General features: G+C 31.3%; 3 protein-coding genes and 1 non-coding gene across 4 annotated transcripts; 3 read left to right on the top strand and 1 right to left on the bottom strand.

Annotated features, from left to right (window-relative positions):
• The first annotated feature begins 4,427 nt into the window (after nt 1-4,427).
• On the top strand, nt 4,428-4,539 carry LOC112491140 (small nucleolar RNA Z107/R87). The gene has a single exon (XR_003055446.1). It is a non-coding gene; the product is annotated as a small nucleolar RNA Z107/R87 (small nucleolar RNA).
• Nucleotides 4,540-10,414: 5,875 nt separating this feature from the next.
• LOC107407645 (large ribosomal subunit protein eL13z) lies at nt 10,415-12,806 on the bottom strand. The gene is made up of 5 exons (XM_016014942.4): nt 12,662-12,806; nt 11,450-11,565; nt 11,166-11,299; nt 10,891-11,049; nt 10,415-10,799 (listed from the first exon to the last, which is right to left on the bottom strand). The coding sequence occupies exons 2-5, from the start codon at nt 11,556-11,558 to the stop codon at nt 10,581-10,583; spliced, it is 621 nt and encodes a 206-aa protein (XP_015870428.2). The 5' UTR covers nt 11,559-11,565; nt 12,662-12,806; the 3' UTR covers nt 10,415-10,580.
• A 140-nt stretch (nt 12,807-12,946) lies between these two features.
• Nucleotides 12,947-14,218, top strand: LOC107409549 (protein TRANSPARENT TESTA GLABRA 1). Its single transcript, XM_016016980.4, has one exon. It carries the CDS (start codon nt 13,045-13,047, stop codon nt 14,062-14,064), a length of 1,020 nt encoding a protein of 339 aa, XP_015872466.2. The 5' UTR covers nt 12,947-13,044; the 3' UTR covers nt 14,065-14,218.
• A 4,218-nt stretch (nt 14,219-18,436) lies between these two features.
• LOC125421635 (putative RING-H2 finger protein ATL50) lies at nt 18,437-19,015 on the top strand. Its single transcript, XM_048470877.1, has one exon. The coding sequence runs from the start codon at nt 18,437-18,439 to the stop codon at nt 19,013-19,015; it is 579 nt and encodes a 192-aa protein (XP_048326834.1).
• Nucleotides 19,016-25,257: the final 6,242 nt, after the last annotated feature.

Raw genomic sequence — 25,257 nt, 5'->3', positions numbered from 1 at the left:
TCTACTATGAAAAGATTATGATTTTTTTTTAATTCACCAAAAAAAAAAGATTATGATTTTTTTAAAAGAGAAAAAAGTTATTATATGGATAAAATTATTATCAATTCGTTAACTAAATTAACAAATAAACTAATCTGTAATAAATTATAAAATTAAAAATTTAAATTATTATTTTTAAACATTGAAATTTTAAGTTGTAAAAATTTTAAAATGAAAAAATATTAAAATGTAATTAACTTTTTCATTTTATATTTTGTAATCGTCTATGTTTTTCCTATTAAATTTTTGTGGGATGGTGTTGGTACTAATTTTGAGGCAGCGTATGATAAACCAAACGCAAGGACAAAGAAGAAAATGGTGATGTGCTGCGTAGGAGAAGACGTATGATGGGGATGAATCAGAGGCAGAGTCTTCTTTTTATCGAAATAAAAATACTGAATCAGAAAACAGAAACACATGGTTATTTTCGAAGAATCAGAGCCTATGATTTTTGAGGTGATTAAAGAATATTGCAATATCAGGCAGGAATATTTTAGTCTCAATTCAATGGAAGAAAAAGGAAGAGGAAGCCAAAAATTTTAAAACCAACCATATGGAAAGAATTTTACCCAAAAAAAAAAACAAAAAAAAAAAAGGAAGAAGAAGAAATCAGTAAATGCGACTTCACTTCCCAGATTCCCCCTTTGTGTAGATCTATAATTTACAGTACTTTTAACTTTTTCAACATCTTTACATTTTATTCACCAAAAAAAATAATAATAATAAAAAATCTCTACATTTTTTGGCCTTTTGGAATCAAATCAGTACACAAATAAAATTTAAAAAAAAAAAAAAAAAAAGCATAGTGAGCGGGATGCATGTGAAACATTTTATCAACATGGGAAATCATGTGGTGATAAGATGCTATATATATATATATATATATGTATATATTCCCCCAGCTAACTATGAAATGATTCACCAAAAAATAAAAAAACAAAAAAATCTATGAAATGAATCATGCCTTGCTAAGAATATATAATTAATGGGACCCTATATATTGGTCTAGCTAACTTCTCCAAAAACCCTCATGTTATGTATGATAAATAGATTATCTGTTACTATGTATAGAATAATTCCTCAACAGTTTTTCAAATTATCTTTATCTTTTGTTACATTGTGGTTGAGAGTAGTGTTTGCTAATATGTGGCTGACATAGTAAGCATTTAACCAAGGAGATAACAATATTCTCAGCTTTTTCTCATGGTGTATTGGCATGGAGAAATCTGGGATAAAGACAAACTATATAGATATAAATAAATATTCCATTTAAAATCTAATCAAATCATAATTTTAATCCTGATGTCACGAAGTTAACCTTAATTTATCTCTTTATCAATTTTTTATCTGTCAAATTCATATAATTAATTAATATATTTTTAAATCTCAACTATTAAAAATAATTTAAAAATTAGTGATGAAGATCTTGGTTATTTAATCGGTTATGATAATAAAATTGACAGTACATGTTTATACATTACTTTTGAAAAGTCAATAAAACTTATGGCCGGGTTTGGTGCAGTGATTTCTTCTCAATCAACCACGCTGGTTATGTCTCTCCCACCCATTTTCTCTGCTCTCACTGCGCACACAGATATGTGCTCAAGGCATGTAGTACTTTTCCTGGGGCCTTATCCGTGTAGAAAACGCGGGTATTTTTTTTTTTTGTTTTTTTGTTTTTTTGTTCTCATTGTATGATTGGAAATTGTCAATCTAACAAAAAATTTATTGTAAAAACGATATGTCCTTATATTATCCTTCATCAACTTGTAATTTGGTTCAGCTATGATATATATGTTTTTCAGCGACAGCCACTGCTAATTAATGTCTGTTTCACATGGTGTGCCTTTATGATGGATGGTTTTGATGCAAATGTGACCCCTGCCTTTTAAGTTTTATTATATCTTAGGATTTAGTCATAAATTGTGCAAGTTTTTTTTTCCACCTTTAAAATTAATTTTGGCAATTACTATAAAATTCATCACAAGTTTGTTTTATCTTTCTTCAAAAGAAAAAAAAAAAAAAGTTTATAGCCAAGAAACTTTATTGCAAATGAGGTTAAGCGACAACAATCTAATATATGGTGATAAAAGGACCTATAATATTCATCGACACGATTTTGTTATAATGGCAGAGAAAAATCAAAGTATGTTTGATTGGTTAATTTTTCTCTACTATACAGTGTAAAATCTAATCCAAATATATATTGGTATTTTTTAATGGATGAATATGCAATTATATAATGGTTGATGATGGTATGGAATCATGAACAAGGAAAGAGTTGTCACTTTAAAATGGTGGGTTTGACTGTTGGTTAGCGTATGTTTTATGGCATGGACTTGACTGATTTAATGCACCTACAATAGCGAAGAAGGAGATCAGGGACGGTGCATGTGGGGTTGTGATTGGGTGGTTCCTGTTTAGAAGACGGCAGGGTCTGGTGCATTGCATTTACTCTGCTCCTAGAGTTTATCCATGTGCTAATTTTTTGTTTTTTGGGTCCACAGTTTTTTATCACTTTTTTTTCATGAATATTCTACACTAGAAATTTTAAAAAAAAAAAAATATATATATATATATATATATATATAAATGTTATCCTTTTCCAATGGTGAATATTTGTACATGGTTCTATACAAATTTTACTTTACAAAAGACATTATAAGAATTATCCAACTCAACAGTAAATTATACATATTTTGAAAATGTGATTAATATAATTAAACCATAACATAAAAACATTCCAACTCTTATTTGCCTTTTTATGTTGCAGGTGCTTTAGTGAAAATGCGAGTGAACTTATATTGGAGAATTTGATTCGGTCTTTTCAAAAAGGGCCAAAAATAAGTTTATAAGGTTTGTTCCAGATACCGACCTGATTGAATGGACAAAACCTGAAAAAGGCCCTCTTAGACTAAGTCATTGGTAATGTTTAGAGAAATTGATTGCGTCCCAACAGTTGCAACTTTTGAAAAGGGCAAAAAAAAAAAAAATAAAAAAAAAATAGTTGTGTCATCTAACAGTAGTTGATATCACAAAGATAAGAAAGAATGAGTCAAGACGTAAATTGTGCTTTCTCTAAGCGTAAGGGAATGATTAGGTGCATTATTGAATACATAGTCAAACTTTTGTTGGGAGACTCAGATAAATCTAATTCGTAAGAATGGCTCAAGATAGTCAATCACAATTTTTGAACGAAAATGGGAAAAAACTAAATAAGAGAGTTCAAGAGAGTTCCAAAACCAAGGCTCACAACCCACCGGCTTACTACTTACTTCCTGATATGGGGTGAAATGAAATCAAACCTGCTTTTATTTTTTATTTTAGTTTATTTCTGGAATGTCATTGAACCTACCAATATTGGGTTTTCTCGGTCGGCTTTTTTTAACTTTTACTTTCCTTGTCAAATCATTAACTGTTGGTGCATAAATCTTCTTCTTTATAATCAATTTGCCTTCCAAAAGCAGCCATGTGGCAAGTGTGCCGGTTTTGTGGACTATTGTTATCTTACATTTTATGGTTACTACTGTTGTGTGTGTGATTTCCTCTGTTTTAATTGTGAGTAGTCTGCGTCCCATTAATTGTTAAAAGAATTTCATGGGTTTGGCAGAAAGACAATAAACTTGCCGGCAATCCTGAAACTTATCAAAAAAATTTTCCACACGTTTATTTCGAAATTTTGAGTCACTTTTTAAGTGGTCACCAGACCAACAAACCCACCTGCTTCATCTTCTAGAAATTTATATCACATTTATTCATCAGAAAAAAAAAAAAAAATTTCTAGTACTCTCGAATATCCATTTACTCAGATCTCTTTCGATTCATTTTATAGAATGTGAATTATTTTTTTGTTGGATTTATACTCATGGTTGAATCCATTTAACTTGTTATTAAGATGTGAGAAGGAATTCATTAATTGAATTCAAAATGTAATAAAATTTTAAAAAGCTAATTTTAACAATTTATAAATATATTATTTTTTAAATTCTGCTTTTTACATATTATTTTTTAAATATTAAAGATTTCAATAGAAAAATTAAATATTTTAAAAGAAAAATAAAAATTATAAAGTTTCAGTGATAATAAGGTATACCCACCCGTAAAGATCCTCTGGATTAAAAAAAAAAAAAAATGTTTTCTGCATTACTATTATAAATTAATAATAAATAATAAGAACATATCTACTAGATATTTGATTTAAGTGTATAATTCCTACTTCCGCTGTATCATACAACGCTTTCCACATCAGCATTTTCTCCTGTTTGACAACCGGTTCTTTCTGTCTCCTTCCACAAAGGGGCTTTGATTCTCCTCTTTCTCGCTCTTTCGTCACAAAACAAATCTCATACCACTCAAACAAAATTTTTTGTTTGTTTGTTTGTTTAAAAGATCGCAGTGATGACTCAATCAAATTCAAACTCAACAGACCAGAATGCAGGGTTATAGTCTTGTCTTGGGAGATAGCTCTGTCTGTCAATCAAAACGCTATCTTGAGTGATTTCTTGCTTTCCTTTTTTCTTTTTAATTTTTTTTTTCCAAACTTTCTATTTGTTTCCCTAGAAAATGTTAGAAAATCAAGAGGAATTTTTCAAAGAACTAATTGGACTTGGGTTTTGGTGAAACTGAGAGTTACAATGAAGAGTAAAAAGCTCCTCTCATGGAATAAAGCTGAGGAAGATCGCTGGCAGAATCGGACCTAAAAATCTGTTTTTTTTTTTTTTTTTGGGTATTTTTAAAAATCTGATTCTTTTTCATGGTAATTTAAAAAATATAATAATAATCCGGCTCTTGACTTTGGTTTTTTTGTGCAAGAGAGAGAGAGAGAGAGTCCGGTTGTGATAAAAGAAGAACAGAGAGAATATGGCTAATATATATATATATATATATATTTTTTTTTTCCCGCTTGGATGAAGACAGCTAATTGTGAGAGAGAGGAGAAAATGTTGATATGTACAATTGATGTGGAAAATAGCTGAAGGTGGCATAAAATGAATGGAAGGAGTTATGAGTGGGTGAGTATTCGAGAGTACTAGAATTTTTTTTCTTATTCAACAAAGCCACATCCTACGTATTTTTCCAATTTCTAACCATAAGAGTTTTTGCTATTTATCAATAAAATTTATCATTGACACTACAATTGATAATTAAATACATTTTTTTTCTTTTTAAAATTAAAAATTTAATATGAAAAAAATTAAATTTATAAAACTAACCGATTAAGTTGTAATTTGATATTGGATTAACAAATAGCATTTTTCTCATTTATTGTTCACGTGGCATTTGAGTCTATCATTAGTAGTTAGTAACAAATATCATTTTTCTATTCAACCACAAGAAAAGAAAGGTATCATTTTTCTCATCAATTGTCCATGGAGTCGACTATTAGCCTCTCTAATATGCAACTTTCAACGTATTTCTTTTAAGCTTGAAGCACGTTTTCACACCATTACTAGCTGCTACATAGCTTGTTTGATACCAAATATAAAATTTTTGGAGTACCGATTAAAGACACTAACTTTTGAAGTACCTATTAAATCTGTTTCAAGATTTAAGTTAGATAATTGTATTTTAAATGGCAAAATATTATTAAGGTGATACCTTATGATAGAGGCATAATATGATATTTATAGTCTTTACGCATGTAGTTTCTTTATTTCCCAAAGAATTGGCTCCCAACCTTAACAGGCTGGAGCACACAGCCACATGCTAGGAAACTAAGGTTTCTAACATACATTTATTTGAGAACGACAACTGCATGTTAATTTCACGAAGTGATGTCGATTTGTTTTAGTATTGATCTCAAAAAATATGTAGGAAGTATAACCTCAAATACTCTTAAGACAGGATTACCCCTCGGACTTCTACACGAAATTGTAATTGGCCCTTGGGTCTATCGGTCGTCCTAAGAGATCTCGGAGTGACCAAGCTGAAGTAACCCTAAACTATGCTCAAACGCATCCTTTCTGAAGACCGTTATTCCTATCCGTTGATTAATGATATCTCAGCTCATTACTTCAAACCAATGGCATAGGTGATTTACATCAAGGTATGGAGCAAATGATAGAAACTTATTATCTATTATATCTATTTACAGAAATTGTAGATTGAATTTTCAATATTCTTATTCTGCGTTTTAGTATGGATTCCATATGAAAACACTATAGAAAAAAAAAATGGGATAACTAGATAATAACGGGTTATACAGTTCATAAACTCTCATTTAATTGAAAATATACTACTACTAATAATCTATAGTTTTTAATTATTCTGGACTGGTGATACCCAACAAAAAATTCATTTTTCATTAAAAAAAATAAAATTTGACACAGGTGATTTTTTTTTTCTTTTAAGGTCGAAAAAGATTTATCATCGAAATAAAATCTTCCCACATATAAGCAAATTTCAAATGATCTGGGATTATTTAATCCCCCTTTCACAAAAATCTATTTTATTATGTGAATTTTACATGTGGATTCCACGTAGATTTGTTAGAGGGAATTATATAATCTCAAAGAGTACTATATTCATTAATATTATTATTATTATTATTTATTTTGCTTTCCCAAAGACTTTTCACTAATCTATTGCCAGAAAAAAAAACTTTTCACTAATTTGTGCTGCTCTTTCAATGCTTTCCATGGTTTCATTTCGCGGCTTTCAATGCCATTGGAACCCTACCTTTTTTTCTCTTCTGGCTTAGAAGGGATTCGATAGCATTTAATACTTGTAGCAGAAGTGGGGTCGCAACATTAATTACATAATTTCCAAGAAACTTTTTTGCCCTTTCTCTTTTTTTTTTTAATTTTTTTAATTTTTATTTTCTGCAGAATTAATTAGTAGTACCATCTCTATGTCTCCTCTAATGGATTTTATTTTTTATTTTTTACAACTTATGATGGAAGAAAATTTTCTGTGCATCGATGGTATCAGTACAATTAAAATCACTTTCAATACATTATTGATATGTATTAAAAAAAAATTTATTATTATTTTTCATATTTTATATATATTTAATATTTTAAATAATAATAAAAAATAATAATGAAACTTTTTTTAATACGTATCAACAATATATTAAAAATGATATCCGATGAGCTGGTACCACGGATGCATCGGAGATTTTCTCCCCTAACGGAGCTGTTGCTGAGTCAAATTGATGAACCCAATGCAAGTTCCTATTTCAAATAAAAACTACATCATCTTTGAACGTCATCAATATGACGATTCGGTGACGTTTTCTGTGAGAAAGAAAGACTAACTTGCTGTAAATATTTGAAAAAAGAGTTTGGCCTGAAAGTATGTGCAAGCAAGGCAGAGAGCAAAGCTCAAGGACTGCTAGCTCCAAAAGTAGGCCACGGCTATCATGGTCTTGTTTCCTAATCTACTATGAACATTTTATATGAGAAATTGAAGAAGACTTACAAATCACAACACTTTTTAGCTCATCAAATTTCATATGTTTCTAACTGAGTATCCCAACATTTTTTTAGATAAATTTAAATGGTCTTAATGCTATTGTTTATAATGTGATTTCCCCATAATTAGTTGGTCTTCCATTATCAATCAAAATCAATCTCAGCGTTGTTTAATTGGTCTCACTTTTGAAATCAATATTAACATCTTCTTTAGTAATTGTATAATAGTCATTGTCATAGGTTAGGTGCAAATAAATTATGGACGAACATAGTTTCGATGTTAAATGATTCTGGACTTGAATCAAATAATATATTCTGCCTTGGAGATTTGAGTGGATTGCATTAGGCTATCCCTTTTAGATAGCAACACAATTGATGTTTGCTATAACTAATCTTGATGCCAATCATTCATGCTCAGACTTTGATTGTAATTGTAATTGAAGTAAAACAATTATTAGAGAACTGAAATAAAACAAAATACTGGAAAAATTCAATAACAATAAAAATAAAACATAAATAAAAAAAAAAAAGAAAATTCAAACTCAAGGACGACAATAAGATTCAAATTTTTTTTGATAAAAAAAATAGACTAGGTTATTTTGAAAGTCTTTGTTTAATGCATGTGCCGAACTACAGACCGTGGTTGGAAGAAGGGACAACACCTGTGCACTTTTTGTGTTTTGTCACAGCTTAAAACAAGGGATGGGTGATGTCTGGTTTTTGATGTCGGGAAAGAAACCATTGTTCCCTAGGAACTCAATGCTATTTAAAAAGTGGAATCTTTTTGGTTATATATATATATATATATATATATATGTATATAAAGTGGTGAATACAATAATTGACAAATAAAAACATAAAAAAAAAAAGGAAAAAAGATGCAAGCTCGGTAAAAAGGCATAAAGTATTCGATCTTTGGCAAACAATTCAAATCTAGCGTAATGGCGTGGCGAATAAAATGTTAAAAACTAGATCTAATTTTTTAATTGAAAAACAAAGGCACTCTATAACTTCAAACTATATCTAATTATATTTTAATTTGACAATTTCTTACTTTGTATTACTACTACATTTGATTTTAATTATTTGTCAATAATGAATTGGAGGCAAAATTTGGTGTTGCTTTTTCAATGCTTCGATAAGTAATTGAAGAAAATTATAGGTGGAAAGAGAAATACTTCTCGATTGACTAATTTTTTAATGATTGGAAAATGAATAAGCTTGTTGAAATTTCAGAATTTCAGTAGAAGTATACCTGTCGGCAGGTACAATAATTCAAAGATTGGAGCAGAACGATTCAATCGAGCAAAACATAATTTACTCATAATGGATTTGCGTTATACATTCAATGGAGCAAACAATATTTTACTCCTTCTCTAAAGGTTAGGTAATGGGCCAGATATAAACATATTTTAAAAAAGAAAAAAATAGAAAAAAACAAAACTTTGTCGTTTTTTTTTTTTTTTTTTTCCTTTCATTTGTTGCATGAAGAACATGGTATGGTTGTGAACCAAAAACCTTTTTCTTATTAATTTACCTTGGAAGTCAAATAAAATTTATTAGCCATTAAAATTGTTTTCAACAGCTTCAGTGAGGAATTTGTGTTGCTTATTTTACCAAAAAATAAAAAATAAAAAACGGAATTTGTGTTGCATGGTGGATTGTGAAAGATCCAATCTCATTGCCTTTTTTTTTTTCTTTTTTTTTTTGGTGGCTTTCAAAGGCTAACAAACTTTTTAGATAAAGAGAATATTCCAAACGCTGAAAAATGGTCATTATTATTCCAAGTATTGTCAAAAGTTCAAAAAGAGCTATTTGGATTGTCATGAATTTCGTTCATCTGCTAGAAAGGAGAGCTCATTACCATCAATAAGCTTCTTACTTTTTTTTTTTTTTCCAATTATTTTCTGGAATTTAGAGATGGGATTGTATAAACTCATTCTTTATGTAGGGAAGCCAAAAAGTGTTTGTCCTTTCCATGTACCACTCTTCCTCTTAATTTTTGAGATGATATATATATATATTTGTTAATGTCTACAAATTCATAGCAAATGGAGCCATTTAAGCAAGTGGTCTGAAGGTTAATGCCCAGGCAACAATAAACTTTTTCTGAAAAAATTAAGGTAAACCTAAGGGGAAAAAAAAAAATTATCAAATTTCTCATTAGATAATCAAGTGCTTATAAAGTAACTTTAATTTTTACGACTTAAAAAGAGTAATGAGTTTTCAGGGGACATACGAGTATGGTGATTTCAGGCCGAAACGATTCGATTGTGAGCCATAGACCCAACAAAACCCAATTGGTCGAAGCCCAACCAAGTTGAAGAATTTGGATCTTGTGAGTTGTGACGATCAGATACTGGGCAGCTACATGAGGGCCGAAACTTATACACAATAATTGTTCTACGAATAAACAAACCATTATAAACGTTTGGAAAAACCAACATGGTTTCTTTTATCATATCCTATTACGATGCTACTCTACCCATGAATCGTGATTGCATTGCACATACTGAAAATAGTATGAAATGACATGGAACGTCATACCATTATTGTAAGTTAGCTTTTCTTCAACAAAAACGAAGAAAGGGAGGTGTTCGCAACCGAAGAGCGAGCAAGTGACGAAGACCCCAGAAAAGGTAAATTACTTAACTAGGAGCTGAACACATTTTTCTATGTTTTAATTAATAATCTTAAAACAAAATATTTGGTTAAAGGAACCCAAATTTAAAAGGAAAATAATGAAAAACAAAAAAGCCCTTTATTTTTGCATAGAAAGGAAGAGCGAGAGAGAGAGAGAGAGAGAGAGAGAGAGAGTTTATATTATGTGTCTTGACAGAACGATCCCAGCATCGTTTCTTTTTGCATATCAATTAAGCCTTTCATCCAAAACTGAAATAGAGGCATGTTGCGCACGCCACCTCCCCAATTCAAAGGAACACAACAGGAATTCCAATCCCTTAAATAAATAAAACTTCTCACATTCATCAACTTAACTGGAATAATGAGTGTACTAAGATTTGAAGTCAAAACAAACAAGTTCAGTAACCAGGGTCAAAAAACAAAAAGTGCAAAAATTTGCCAAAACAAAATACAAATGAGAATACACCTAGGATCATCATATCACTATTTCTTGTCTTCCTTCGCCTCTGCAGCTCTCTTTGTTCTCACACCAATATGGCGTTCATTCACCCTCTCCACACGGAGTTTGTTATACGCCTTGAATGATTTCAGCTCATCTGTGATCTTGACAAGCTCAACAGATGGCTTCTCACGAACTACAGGTAGGTATGGACCCTGGACTTGGGTGGCATTGGCCAATTCCTCTGGAGCTGAATCACCAGCCTGGAGCAAATTTACAAAATATTAGATATAATGAATTCCATTTAAACAGAACCAGTTGCCGAATTAATTCAAGTTGACAATTTAATGTTACCTTGAACTTGCGGGCACGTCTTGGGAACACAACCAGTCTAGCCTTGTAAGTTTTGAGCCTCTGCACATTTGCTTGAAGACCCTCCAAAGAACGGTTCTTACGCCTATGATCCACTGAAATTCCAATGGTTGGTGCAAGCTTCTTTGGTATGCCAGCAACCTAGTTATTTACAAAAGAGAAACAAAGTAGTTGTTAGACCATCATACATCACATAAGAAATATAATTAAACAGTATCTATAAGAACTTGTGACTAGCATGAGGTAAGTTAACCTACCTTCAACTCCTCAAGAGAAAAGCCCCTACCAGCCCTAACTTTCATGTTATACTTCAATGTCTGCCCATGAACAATTGGACGGAGAGGTCCAGCAGTGGGTCGTGGAAAAATCTTTACAGCCTTCTTCTGCCGAGCTGGTAAACATTTTAGAGAATAAAATTATAAGTCATCCAAATTGATTCATCCAGTAAGGTGTGTAAAGCTACCAAAAAGTGACAATCAACGACCAAAGGCCAAGACAGGAGGGGAAAGCTAAAAACTTAAAAAGTTGGAACACCACCCACCGATTCTTCTTCTGGTTTTTCGGGCTGGTTGGTTGAACCAAGTCTTGACATAATTCTGCCAGTGCTTCTTAAAGTGCCCATTAGGGATAACATTGTTGTGCTTAACCATGGTTCACCTGTAAAATCATATAGCACAAATGACAACCGCTATCATTCAGCATCCATGCACCAACATTGAGAACCTTAACGTCATTGCACAAATTAGAAACAATCGCATTGTAACATTGTTTCAGATTCGATGCATCAAAATTGAGAACCTTCATGTCAATATATTAGAGTAAAAGAAATGGAAATTTAATCAGTGTAGTAGAGCAAAACATACACACCACATGCATATTAAAATCTCATTTCACTCACATGCATTCATCCCGAGTCAAAATAAGCATTAAGTGACTATATTTATGATCCAGTCAATGATGCAGATCATAAACCAGCAATTCAATCAAAATTTTGAAGGCAATAGTAAAACAAGTTTCAAAATAATTGCAAGCATGCAATATGGATATTTACCCAAGAGAACAAACGTTATATAAGACTACTAATGTACTAATTGCTACTTCATGCAATCCTTAGCACTCGAAAGCAAGTCCAGCGATCATTAAATTGTCGGGCAACAACAAAATAATGAGAATGATAGTACAAAACATGTACCATTTCATACAGTAAGTAAAACAAGCAGTATATCATTCGGAATGAAAAGTAGAAAAAATTTAAACTGTAATAAATTTGGGGTCAGAAAAATTGCAGTATAATCTCTTTTTCTTGAATCAGATACAGTCCATTATATTATTCCCCTTACTTTCAGCACTGATTTCTGGTATCCAAATGTTAAGAACAGGGAATAAAAAACAAAAAAAAGAAAAGAAAGAAACAATGATACAATCAATCAAGAATACAACAAGCCCATACAGATCTTAACTCCAAATGACCTACATCTGAAAGATCACAAAGACAACTGCTTGTTTAAATAGAAAATTACGCTGTAATTTACAAACACTCACAGTACAGAAAGGAGGAAAAAAAAAATAATCACCATTTGGCAAACAAAGATTGAAATATGAAAACCTTTATAACACTAACTGTTTGGAAACTGAGAAAGTGAACCTAAAATTAAATTCTGAAACTTTGCCTAACCACGAAATAATTTGAAAACTGGGAAAATGCAATCCAGGCAAGAAACGGAGATAGAGGGAAAAAGAAGCGAGAACGTACCAGCGCCGCCGAGAAAACGAAGCAAAACCCTACGAACCTTTTGCTTTGCTTTGTTTGTCTCTATAAATAGGAAGCTTATATTTTCATATTGGATTGGATGTAATTGGGTTAGAAATGTAAATGGGCCTCCAATAATCCAGTCTAAGATTACATGTGGGCTTTAGATTCATATTGGGCTTATCCGAAAGCCCAGTCAAAAAATGCATGTTTACTTGTTTTACTTTTATAGTCCTTACCACTATAGGTTTGACTTGAACGAAACGGCGTCGTCTTTACTCTCCTCTTTCTCTCTCTCTCCTCTTTAAAAAATCAAAACTTTCCCGAGAAAATCACCAATTTTCCTTCATTTTCTTTGTTCCCCTGAACAAAATAAAAAAAAAAAAATGGAAAATTCGACGCAGGAATCTCATCTCAGATCCGATAATTCGGTGACTTATGAATCCCCTTATCCTTTATACGCCATGGCCTTGTCCTCCTCCTCACCGGCACGAACGCGCCACCACCGAATCGCCGTCGGGAGCTTCATCGAAGAATTCTCGAACCGGGTCGACATCCTATCCTTCGACCCAGAAACCCTAGCCCTCAATTCCCACCCATCTCTCTCCTTCGACCATCCTTACCCACCCACCAAGCTCATGTTCCAACCCTCTTCCCTCAACAAGTCATCCGACCTCCTCGCCTCCTCTGGCGATTATCTCCGTCTCTGGGAAGTCCGAGACAATTCAATCGAACCCATTTCCGTCTTCAACAACAGCAAAACCAGCGAATTCTGCGCCCCTTTAACCTCTTTCGACTGGAACGACATCGAACCCAGAAGAATTGGCACCTCCAGCATCGACACGACGTGTACCATCTGGGATATTGACAAAGGGGCTGTCGAAACCCAGCTCATCGCGCACGATAAGGAGGTGTACGACATCGCTTGGGGTGAAGCTAGGGTTTTTGCTTCGGTTTCCGCAGATGGGTCGGTGAGAATTTTCGATTTGAGGGACAAAGAGCACTCCACGATCATCTATGAGAGTCCGCAGCCCGATACCCCTTTGCTTAGATTGGCTTGGAACAAGCAGGATTTAAGGTACATGGCCACCATTTTGATGGACAGCAATAAAGTTGTGATCTTGGACATTCGGTCGCCTACAATGCCTGTGGCAGAATTAGAGAGGCATAGAGCCAGCGTCAATGCCATAGCTTGGGCTCCTCAGAGTTACAGACATATTTGTTCTGCTGGGGATGATTCTCAGGCGCTGATTTGGGAGCTTCCCACGGTGGCTGGACCCAATGGGATTGATCCAATGTCTATGTACTCTGCTGGGTCGGAGATCAACCAGCTTCAGTGGTCGGCTGCACTGCCTGATTGGATTGCCATCGCATTCTCTTCAAAAATGCAGCTTTTGAAAGTTTGAGGTGTTGGTGGTGGAAATTCAGATAATTTGTGTAATGGATAGGAGTAGGATTGACGTTTTGCAATTGGGTTGGTGCTTAATTGCTACTCACTGAAGCTTGTTGTTTGTTTGTTATTTTTCTACCTGGATTATAAATTATTATTGTTGTGTTTTATGTGACTGCTTTCTGGGGTTTGCTTGTATGTTAATTCAAAACATGGATAAAAAGGGTCGAGAAGAAATTCAAAAGATTAGAGAGAAATTAAGTGTATTTTAGAAGGATTTCCTTAGGTTCACAGTTTGCTTATATGTTTGTTTATTAATATCATTACCATCATCAATCACCTTAGTTGAGCAACATCTATACCCCAAAAACTTCTAAAACAGATGAAATGAAAATTTGGAATGATCTATTTTTCTTCTTGCGGAGAGGCCAATATTGGTGGAAGGAGTGCTAGGCCTTGGAAAATGTGCCAAGATCGTCTTCATTCAAAATAGTTGTAGCTCAGGTCCTTGGTCCTCAGAATCTATTTCCCTTACCGATTAGTAGAACCACTTCATCAATTACCAAAAAGAAAGTACAACCATTTCTCATCTTTTTCTTTGCTACGGGCCATTTAACAGTAGAATTCCCCTCTCATGGAAACCCCCTCCATCATTCTTTGCCCAGCAACTTTTCTCAACTGTTGTTTTTGGGTGTAAGGATTTCATTTAAGCCACTTGCGTCTGCATATATGCTACAATTACAACACCAAGAACAGAGTTTTCTAAAGCCCAACATTAGATCTACCTGTTGAATTCCCTATTGGATAGGGGACTATCCCGTGACAAGTAAAAGAAATCCATATTAATACTCGAATATTATGCTTCTTTTTATTTTATTTTATTTTTCTTTATATATATGTATATTATATTAACAGATTGCACAATATCAATAATTTATGTTATTATTTATTAGATATTCGAATATCGTTCAATTTCAAATGCAGAAAAATCGGATCCCATTAAAGAATATATTATACCTTTGAACTCATGACAGAATCTCTTTCGTGCAGATCAAGTATTTAAAGCTTTGGTTTTTTCTATATACTCTCTGCATAGCTGGTTGGGCGGTTACATCTCGTTAAACTTATGGACTTCCTTTTTTATTAATTGATTAAGACCAACTTATTAAATAAAAAACTTCCTTAATTAATTATTTCTGTGTCTAACTGAACTAGTAGTTAGTTTGACAAAATTTGTAAAAAAAACTCCCACGATATCTGGTAGAGGATAATAATACACTTAAGACTTCTTTACCTCTCAACTACCCAAAACAAAAAGACTTCTTTACCTCTCTTTTACTCAAAAATTAAAAAAAAAAGACTTCTTTGCCTCTCAAACTATAATTAAATGTACTATATCCAATAAAAAGTACTATAATTAATGTATAAGCTAGTTGTAAAAGCAAATATGCATCCCTTAAGAAATCACACAAAAATGGGTAGCTTATCATATAAATTAATTGTTTGGATTATAACACAAAAGAACAAGAAAAAAACTTTTACTCTGCTGGGCTGGACCCAATGGGATTGATCCAATGTCTATGTACTCTGCTGGGTCGGAGATCAATCAGCCTCAGTGGTGGGCTGCGCGGCCTGATTGGATTGTCATCGCTTTCTATGTAAAGGAGTATGATTTGAGGTTTTGCAAGTGGGTTCGTGCTCAATTGCTACTCACTGAAGCTTGTTTTTGGTTTTTCTTGTTTTAGTTGGTTGATGAATTGTTATTGTTATTGTTTATGTGACTACTTTTTGGGGTTGCTTGTATGTTAATTCAAAACGTGGATAAAAAGTGTTTCGAAGAAAAACAGAAGCTAAAAAAAAAAAAAAAAAAGCAACAACATTTCAGAAAGATTTCCTTAGGTTCAAACCTCTTGCTGGTTTATTTTTATTTTTATTTTTACTATTATCATCATCAATTTTTATTTTTATTTTTATTATTATCATCATCAATCACCATAGTTGAGCAAAGCTCCTTAGCTCCACTCAGCAGAGACTTAAAACATAAATAAATAAATTAAAAAAGAAGAAGAAAAAGATGGGAGGTTATCAATCAGGCCCCCAATAAACAACTTTTGTCCTATCCGTGTGTGTGTGGAGATTTAAGCCATTTGCCTGTGAATATGTGGTACAACTACCGGAACAGAGTTTCTAAGTCCAAGATTGAGTGTTGCAGTGGACGATTTAACTGTTGGTTTTCCTATTGACCAGGAAAAGTATCCCGTGACAATTAAAAACAATTCTAATAAGACTTTAAGATTATGCTTTTTTATATTAAAACATTGCTCCATGTCAACACCAATACCAAACTCGAGCATATTAATTTTGTCACCATTAATTAAATATTCAAATATCTTCCTGTTGCTTTGCAGAAAAAGTGAATCCCATTATAGAATATACTATAACCTCATATCCATGAGTCACGGTCTCTCTCGCTGGAAAATGACAGAACTTCCATCAATTTTGGCTCTTTCTTGAAGATAAAATAAGTAATTAAACTTTGGTTTTTTCCATATAGTCTCTGCATAGCTTGTTGCGTGGCTAGCTCTCCTTAACCTTCTGGACTACCTTTTTCTTTTTTTTTCTTTTTTTCCCCCTAATTTAATTAGGACTAACTATTCACCAAAAATTAAAAAAAAATAGTTAAGATCTAACTTATTAAAAAAATCTTTTTTAATTAATTATTTTCTGTATACTTGGACTCATATCTAGTTGGACAAATAATTAATGCACACACGTTGCGATCGTACAGTAAATATTGTAAACCAAAGTTGAAAAAATAGCATGAATTTAACCTAGGTTATTTTATATTTTATTTTATTTTTGATTAATTAGGAATGAAATATTTCATCACTGGATTTAAAGTTATCATCAATAATTATTTTGCAGTTGAGCTGTTCCAATATTATATTTTTAGCCTAGTTCACTCAAGTAATATGTAGCTTTATGATCATATATAATAAGGACAAATTTAATTTATATACTTTTAATTTTGTGATTATTTCACTTAGATCCTATGCTTTTTAAAAATATTTATTATTATTTTTTTCAGTTATATATATATATATATATATATATATAACTGTTAAAATAGGATCATTTGTACCAACAAGTTCAGTTGGTTTTGCAACCCCAAGATTTCTATCTTGAGTAGCTCCAGTCGGATAAAAAAAAAACCTAATAATGTTCTAATTCTCTAATAGAATGTAAGCTCATACCCACTCAGATATGGAGATATGCAATGATTAAAGATAAAAAAATATATATATATAATGAAATAAAATAAAAATAGTTGTTTCGATCCTTTTTTTACCTCTTACTAGTTAAAGGTACAAAAAAAAATTAAAAACTTAATATTTTATAAATGAATATCATTATAAAAATATAATTTAATATTTAACTATTAAAATTAATTAAAAAATTAACAGAAACTAGCGTATTATTCTTTCTTGATAATTTTAAAAATTTGAAAACAAATAAATAATAATTTAAAAAAAATGTAAAATAATAATAAAATTAAAAAACTATAAATGAAATTTTCATATTCAATAAACCCAAATTATAATTTTGATTATGATACAAAAGAAAAAAGCTTTAATTTGTGGAAATTTCCTACACTAGTGTTGCTCAGATGCTTCTTATCCAACAATGCTACGTGTTGTGGAATCATTGCGGTAAGAAAATGCCGCCCATGAATAGACAACTATCATTTCATGATTTACACCCTATTTTTGGGAAAATTCTCTGTCATCTGCCACGTGTATATTGGCGTATAAAGTTTTTCTTTCTCTTCTGACGTTGCCTACAGTAAATAAAGAGCACCAATAAAACTCACAAACTGCCGGACGAGCTGTGACAAATGACATTGCCATGGCCATAAAAAAGCAAGTAAATTTTGTTTTTAGCAATTAGAAATCTTCATTAAAAAACAAGTAAATTTTGTTTTAACAATTAGAATTCTTCAATTTAGGTTCCACGTCACATCAAACTGATATCAAACCAAACATGATTGAATAATAAATTAATCAATTTGCTATTAAATTCCCTAGTGTACTGTAGTTTTTTGTGTTGCTGGGGCAAATATACAGTTCTATTACATATTACACTATAGCATGCACGGTACGGATTAGACAACTCATATGTCATGATTATGAATTAGCTAAGGTAGCTGGCTTGCATATATCTCTCTCTCTCAAAGTTCTTCAAACTCCATTTTCTATAAATTAATACCCCTCCAACCCAATTAGTTTTAGTTTCCTGTTTATCCCAATTCATTTTCCAAGCCATAGACAACCTTTAGTTCCTGGGTTTATCTTCTCCTTTCTACACCAACCATTTCATTAAGACATATCATGGGACTTTTGGAACTCATAGTTCAAAAACATCACCTTCTACACTACACAAAAGACTTCCTCATAATCATACTCTATCATCTCCAACTACTTATCAGTAAAGCATATAGTTCCTTTAAACGTCATGAAACCGCCGGTTCTGATCTACCAGAGCCTACGACTTTCCATGAACATCCTTCTTCTTACTTGTTGCCGGTCCCAGTAGTCTATCCTAGATCAGTTGAGTCCGTGGTTAAGCATCTTCCTGCAGTGACATATCGTGTGTTCCTTGAGAAAAGTGGCAAGCTTAATGAAGAGGAAGAAGAAGAAGAGTGTGTTTGCATAGTTTGCATGAATTGCATAGAGAGAAACCATGAAGTTAGAGTGCCTTCTGTTTGTTGTCATGTGTTTCACAAAGAGTGCTTAGATGGCTGGATTGGTCAAGGCCAAGGAATTACATGTCCTATTTGTAGATCAAACTTGTTACATGAACAGGATCAAGAAGATCAGGAGCTAAAAGGATCATTTCACGTGGAGGATCCATGGAGAGTGGAGAGGATGCTTTACCTGTTTGGAGATGATTTTCTCATGGGTCATTAATTATCTATACATCTATGCATATATATATATATATATATGGTTTGATCGATTTTCATGTCTTTTTTATATGAATTGATCGATTTTCATGTCTTTTTTATATGAACTATATTATTAAGTACCTAGTATTTGATGATTTCTCGAAAAGTAAAAATGAAATGATGAGCTTCATAGAGTTTCCGATTTTTCATGTACGATAACTTCAAATATTAACATTTATCATGTGTTTTTTGTTACTTGTAATGTCACCTCACATAAAACTATATCATTTTAACAATTTAATTTTATGATGCTGAGATCAAGATCAATCAAAAATTATATTGAAAAAATCAAGTGGTTATTATTTTTTCTTTATTATTATAACAATTTCTAATCTAAAAGAAGTAAACTGTTTCGAATCTATAACTTTATAAATATGGATGTGAGATTCATATCAACTAAGCTAGTTTCATTTGCTAGTTTCATTTGACATATCAAAATAAAATTAAAATTGTATTATATTTAAATATAGTAACATATCATACATTGACGATGTTATTTAAATTATCAATTAAAAGAAAAACAAATGTTAAACTTTTGCTTAATTTATCTAACAATTAGTTATAGGATTCATATATTGCGTACAAGCCATTTTGCTTTCTCATTCATCATGAAAGTTTATTATATTTATTTAAGTTTTATAAATATATAAGTGTGAATAATTGTTAAAAATGAATATAATTTCTAATTGAATATGTTATAGCTAGTTACATATAAAGCATCGAACTTTAATTAAAAAGATATTCTTAATTAATATTTTTCCTATATATATATATATATATATATATTTTTTTTTTTCTAAAAAAGATCTTAATTTCTATAATTGAAAACTCAGGTTAGCTTTAATAATGTTGCCCAAAAAAGTTTTTAAAAAAAGGTTTTTACTAATTTTTGTCAGTTAAAAATTCAAGTTTTAATTAGGAATATTTATCATTTTAATGGTAATAAAATGGCCGCAACGAGCAAAAAAACTCAAAAGCCGCGCACCAAAATCCCCAGATACACCAACCATCGGTTATGTAAAGTTACAAAGCGACCACGAAAGAGGAGAAAGAAAAATTAGGTTTATTTGAAATTTTACAATTTACTATCATGACTTATATATATATATATATATATATATAAGTGTTTGATCCATTCGAGGAGTACTAAAATTTGAAACTATATTTGTGGTTTATAATTTTCTTGATCTTTTAAGGTTTATTTTGCTTTAAAAAACTTTTAATATATTAATAAATTTATATTTGGTCAATAATTAATTTTTAAATCTTAGCTTTTGATGTGATTATAAATTCAATAAATAATTTTCTTCCATTATTTTTTATTGCCCTAGAAGTTAAACTATCAAGCACTTTAAGTTTCAGAGTTTAAAAATTCTTAACTTTCAAAAGTAGTAATTTTGATTTTAAATTTTAAATTTTCGTTGATTGGTCTATTCTCAATTTGACAATTTGATGGATAATTATTGTTCCATCCACATTGGTTTTATATGACCTTATCCCTCAATCCAACTATGAAGAAGGAAAAAAAAAAAAAAATCCTTGTCTATATGGGCAAACTATAATCCTTTTGTTTATCAAATTCAAAATTAAACTAATTTGGAATAAATTGAAAAAACAAAATTGAGAGTTTAAATCACTTTTAAAAATTGAAGACCTTAATCGTGAAACAATTTAGAAAGTCGGAACCATTTTTTTTAGTTATTTAGTAATTTATTGTCATAGAATAGAAGGTAAGGTAGTAGAAGGAAGGGGGAATGTTTGTAGTGTTGTTTGTTACTATTCTGCTACATTTGGCATTGATTTAGTTATATGGATAGTAAAAACTTGAAAAAATGTGACATTATAACAACAGTATAAATGTAATATTTGATTTTGTTCTTCAAAGATATTTGTTAATCTTTTATCTTTCCCCCCAAAAAAAAAAAGAAATAAAAATAAAATACAAAAAGTATATTTTTTATCCTCAAATTCAGTTTTCTTATTTATATGACATTTGGCATATACTTAAAAAAAAAAAAAAAAAAGCACACAATAAGAAGGGAATTGTGATACATTGGTATTGTACATGGGATATGCTTTGTCTTGATCTTCTCATGATTGCTGATGTTCTTTGAAAGTATTTAATCGAACATATATAGAGAGGCAACCCTTTTATTTATTTATTTTTTTAGTAATTTAAAATGGTCAATATTTGGAAGGCCTTTTACGTTTTAGTCAGTTTATATTAGAGAGAAAAATTATGAATAAAAATTATACTGATGATTTTTTGCTCTACTATGTTGTTTACAATGTAAATTGTATCCTAGTAATTGTTAATGGTTTGGCCTTTTATTTTAAAGGTCTTTGGTAAAAAAATTTAATGGTCTTAATAAGTACGTTCCTCCAAAGAAAGCAAAAGAAAAAGGGAGTCATTGGCTTTGGGAAGATGAAAGCTACACATACTAATATTAATTGTTTTTTTTTTTCTCATAATATTTTATAAAAAAAACTTAATAATAAAAAAAAATCATAGCCAATAACAAAATGATGGTAAGCTTCAAAACAATTTTTAGTGCCACAATGGTGTATCTTCAAAAAAGAGTTTTAGCATGATAGTTGGCTTCAACCATAACAAGTTACCATAGTAGGATGACCACAAGCAGCAATAAATACGGTTAAAATGGTAGCCTCTAAAAGCATTGCCATGGCCACAAACAATAGTATACACAATTAAATTAAAGAAAAATCAACAAACAAGATTTATAACATATTGAATATTTTCTTCTCATAATATTTTATAAATATTTAAATTATAAATAAAGCTTAAACAGTGTAGGCAACAAGAAAATAATGATGGTTAGTTTCTCAAAACAGATTGTGGTATTACATCTATATCTTCAAAACAAAGTTCCACCATGATGGTCTACTTTAACATGAATATTTTCTCCACATAATATTTCATAAAAGAAATAAAAACTAATTGCAAAGTAAAGCTTAAACAATGTAGCCAGCAACAAAATGATGGTAAACCTCAAAACTAATTCTGGTGTCATATAAACCTATCTTCAAATAAAAAAATTAAAAATAAAAGTTCCAGCATGATGAGCAACGGTATACACTATCAAAATGGGTAGCCTCTAAAAGAAAGATAGACATAATCTCAAATCTTTCTTTATATATGTTGGAGTTAACCTATGGAAAAATATATATTTTAAATAACTGTCACTAAAAAAAAAAAAATGAATATTTATGTATAGATGAAGCTATACCTTTAGATGAAAAATTATCAGCGTCAGACTCAAAGAAATTGTCTATTTGTTTACCGTCCAAAGAAGAGTTCCTGCCCAAAAAAAAAAAAAAAAAAAAAATAATAATAAAATAATGATAACAATAAAACAATTATATTAATTACTGATAGATCTAAAATATGGAAATGACTAAACAAACTAAATAGCCGTACCCTTTATCGAGCACCAGGCAATTTTTTTATCATGTGATTGTTCAACTTTCCCGCATCCATTATAATGCCTCACTTTATTTTTTAGCTTTTTCTTTTTTTCCTTTCAATCATTTTTGATACCCTTTGGCTTTAACATGGACAGGATCTTTAAAACTACAATTATTAGGATTGCTATCCTTTATAGAATCTCCCTTTTCATAAACTTTTTCATGTTTACATTAATTTGGTATCCGATAATTTTTTATGTCCCCTGCTTGCAATCCAAGAATATCTATTTGTTTATGTGTTGGTACGTTTACAACGAATAATTGTTGGATAAGATCTTTTTAGTTTTTGAAACACTCTGACGCGATCTAAACATATGCACTCTCCTAGGGGTGGCCAAAGGATGGTTATGGTAATCAACAAATAATTGAAAAGGTAGCTCCGGACTTCGATTTCACAACTGACAGTTTTGCTTTACAACACTCTTGTGTTGCCCCCACATTGCTTTTTTTTGGCACTATTATCATCCTTATAAATTCCTTTTATAGAGCACACATATTCCTTTCTTATGGTTCTTTAGACTCTTTGTGTTTTTTGCTAGAATTAGTACGAACACTAAAGCATCCTTCTTTCGCATATTTGTTGCATCATTTAGTGATTCAAATTCTTAACCTATCTTTGGCTTGTAATCTTGTGCCACTTGAGGGATATATTTATATTGAACATAATCTCCTATATCTTCCATGACATTCAGAACCAAAACTAAAATTAAAAAGAAAAAAAGAATATCATTAAATTTTTTTTAAAAAAAAAAACAAATAAGCCACTGAACATTAGCTTTATTATATTTGAAGGGGACAAAAAAATCTATATATATGTACACAATAAGATTTCATCTAAACCAGTAGACACAAATAAAAGAAAAGAAAATCAATGCAATGTATGTAGTTCAACATTTTTCAAAGTCGAGCCTCCGTTATATGTTATATACACAGAGGGAAAAAAATTTATGTACATATCAATTGTTCATTTAAACTACCCACACACCAAAAAAAATAAAAATAAAAATAAAACACAATTCAATGAATTATAGAAATTCCAGAATTGAGACCTATTACAACACCATATGCACTAATTAAACATGTGAGAATATGTGGATTTGCTCAGTATATATAATATACATTGGAAATAAAAACATTGAAAAATGTTAGAACTGGAGTAGGTCTAAATCAATGTACCATATATATAAAGAAAAAAACAAAATAAATGCATTATAATTAAGAAAAAAACAAAGGAGGGGAACCTATTAAAAAACAAAGAAAGAGGGGAACCTTCGCTATATATCTAGAGATTCTATCGTGTGCTTCTACAGAGGTACAACGTTTTGCAATCTTGAGGTTTTATTTTGACTTTGTAAATTGGGGGAAAGAGGGGAACGCGGGAGGGGAATATAGAAGATGTCTACATTGGAGGCGAAGGGATGTTTGGGTTTTGGAGGTGGAAGCGAGAAAGAACCACCACCCCCAAAAAAAAAAAAAAAAAAAAAAGGGGGTCAGGTGAGAGGTTCTTTGATAGATTGTAATGTTAACCGTTAGTGACATTTAATTATCAAAAATAAATTCGTGGATTTATTTCAGTGTAGGAATCCTATAGGAGGGCATTATTGTTCTATAAAAACCACTCATTTGGTGCTTTCTCTTTGTTGTCCTTGATGTTATCCTCTCTCCCATTTTTAATTAATTTGCTTCATGGGTTTGTCCCTGTTTAGCTTTATGGTATTTATATCCAGACTCTTGAAGCCAACTACTTTTTCAAAATTTCAAGCTAGAACATGCAAAAGACAACATCCTCATCTTCATCTCTATGCTCTACCATCATCTCCATCTACTCATCAAATCATGTACAGATTATTATTATTATTCCTCTGTACTTGAAAGTACTACCCATTTTTATGATGGCCTACCTGGTCAGGGGCAAGTTCCTCTTTCTACTCTGTGGCTGCTGCCACTTCCTGTTGACCCCAAGAAAATCGAGTCCTCGGAGTTGGAGGAGAAAATCCCGGCGAATAAGTTAGAATGCTCTGTAATTGTAGCTATGCATTTCATAGGGAGTGTATAGATGGTTGGATTGGTGAGGTCAAAAGAAAATGTTCTCTTTGTAGATAAAACTTGTTGCTCCATGGAGAAGAAGAAGAAGATGATCATGGATTTGGAGGCGATTTATGAAGAGTGGAGGAAATGCTTTCCTTGTTGGGTGATGATTTTCTCATGGGTCATTGAACTAACAAACTATAGTAAATTCATATATGCATGAATTTCTCTATATGCTACTTGGTGGCAGCTGATCAATATATAAATTTTTATTTGATATATCATTCTCAAAAATTTCTCCAATTACGTATAAGTTGTGAACTTCAAATGTCATATGCATGGTTGTGAAATTACATTTTATATATGATCGTCGTATGAAAGTACATTTTAGGTGCTCAACAGTTGTTCCTAGGTATATATTGTTAGAATTTTAAGGATCTTAATACGCATAATAAATTCCAATCAAGTATAAAATACTAACCTCCGAAAGCAGCCATTGATAAACTATCAATCTACTATCTGCAAAACAGAAAACAATGTAAAGTAGTACCTACGGACACATTACTCTCAAACCACTCTCAGATCTCTGATAATCCTAATCTCAATAATAAAATACAGTCTATGTTGTTTGCTTGTCCTAGTCCTTTTTATAGTCTGTGCAAGTCAATGGGCTTATAATGAGAGTTGGTC

This window comes from Ziziphus jujuba, chromosome 8, assembly GCF_031755915.1.
Source record: "Ziziphus jujuba cultivar Dongzao chromosome 8, ASM3175591v1".
NCBI lineage: Eukaryota > Viridiplantae > Streptophyta > Magnoliopsida > Rosales > Rhamnaceae > Ziziphus > Ziziphus jujuba.
Note: the sequence above shows the minus strand (reverse complement) of the source record. Positions and strands in the feature narration are given on the sequence as shown.

Excerpts from the sequence above, each read along its gene's own strand:
- LOC107407645 (XM_016014942.4), bottom strand. The coding sequence starts at position 11,558 with ATGGTTAAGCACAACAATGTTATCCCTAATGGGCACTTTAAGAAGCAC. Across the intron at positions 11,300-11,449 it reads AAAAACCAGAAGAAGAATCG|CTCGGCAGAAGAAGGCTGTA; the intron begins GTGGGTGGTGTT and ends AATGTTTACCAG. Across the intron at positions 10,800-10,890 it reads GACGTGCCCGCAAGTTCAAG|GCTGGTGATTCAGCTCCAGA; the intron begins GTAACATTAAAT and ends AATTTGCTCCAG.
- LOC107409549 (XM_016016980.4), top strand. The coding sequence starts at position 13,045 with ATGGAAAATTCGACGCAGGAATCTCATCTCAGATCCGATAATTCGGTG.
- LOC125421635 (XM_048470877.1), top strand. The coding sequence starts at position 18,437 with ATGGGACTTTTGGAACTCATAGTTCAAAAACATCACCTTCTACACTAC.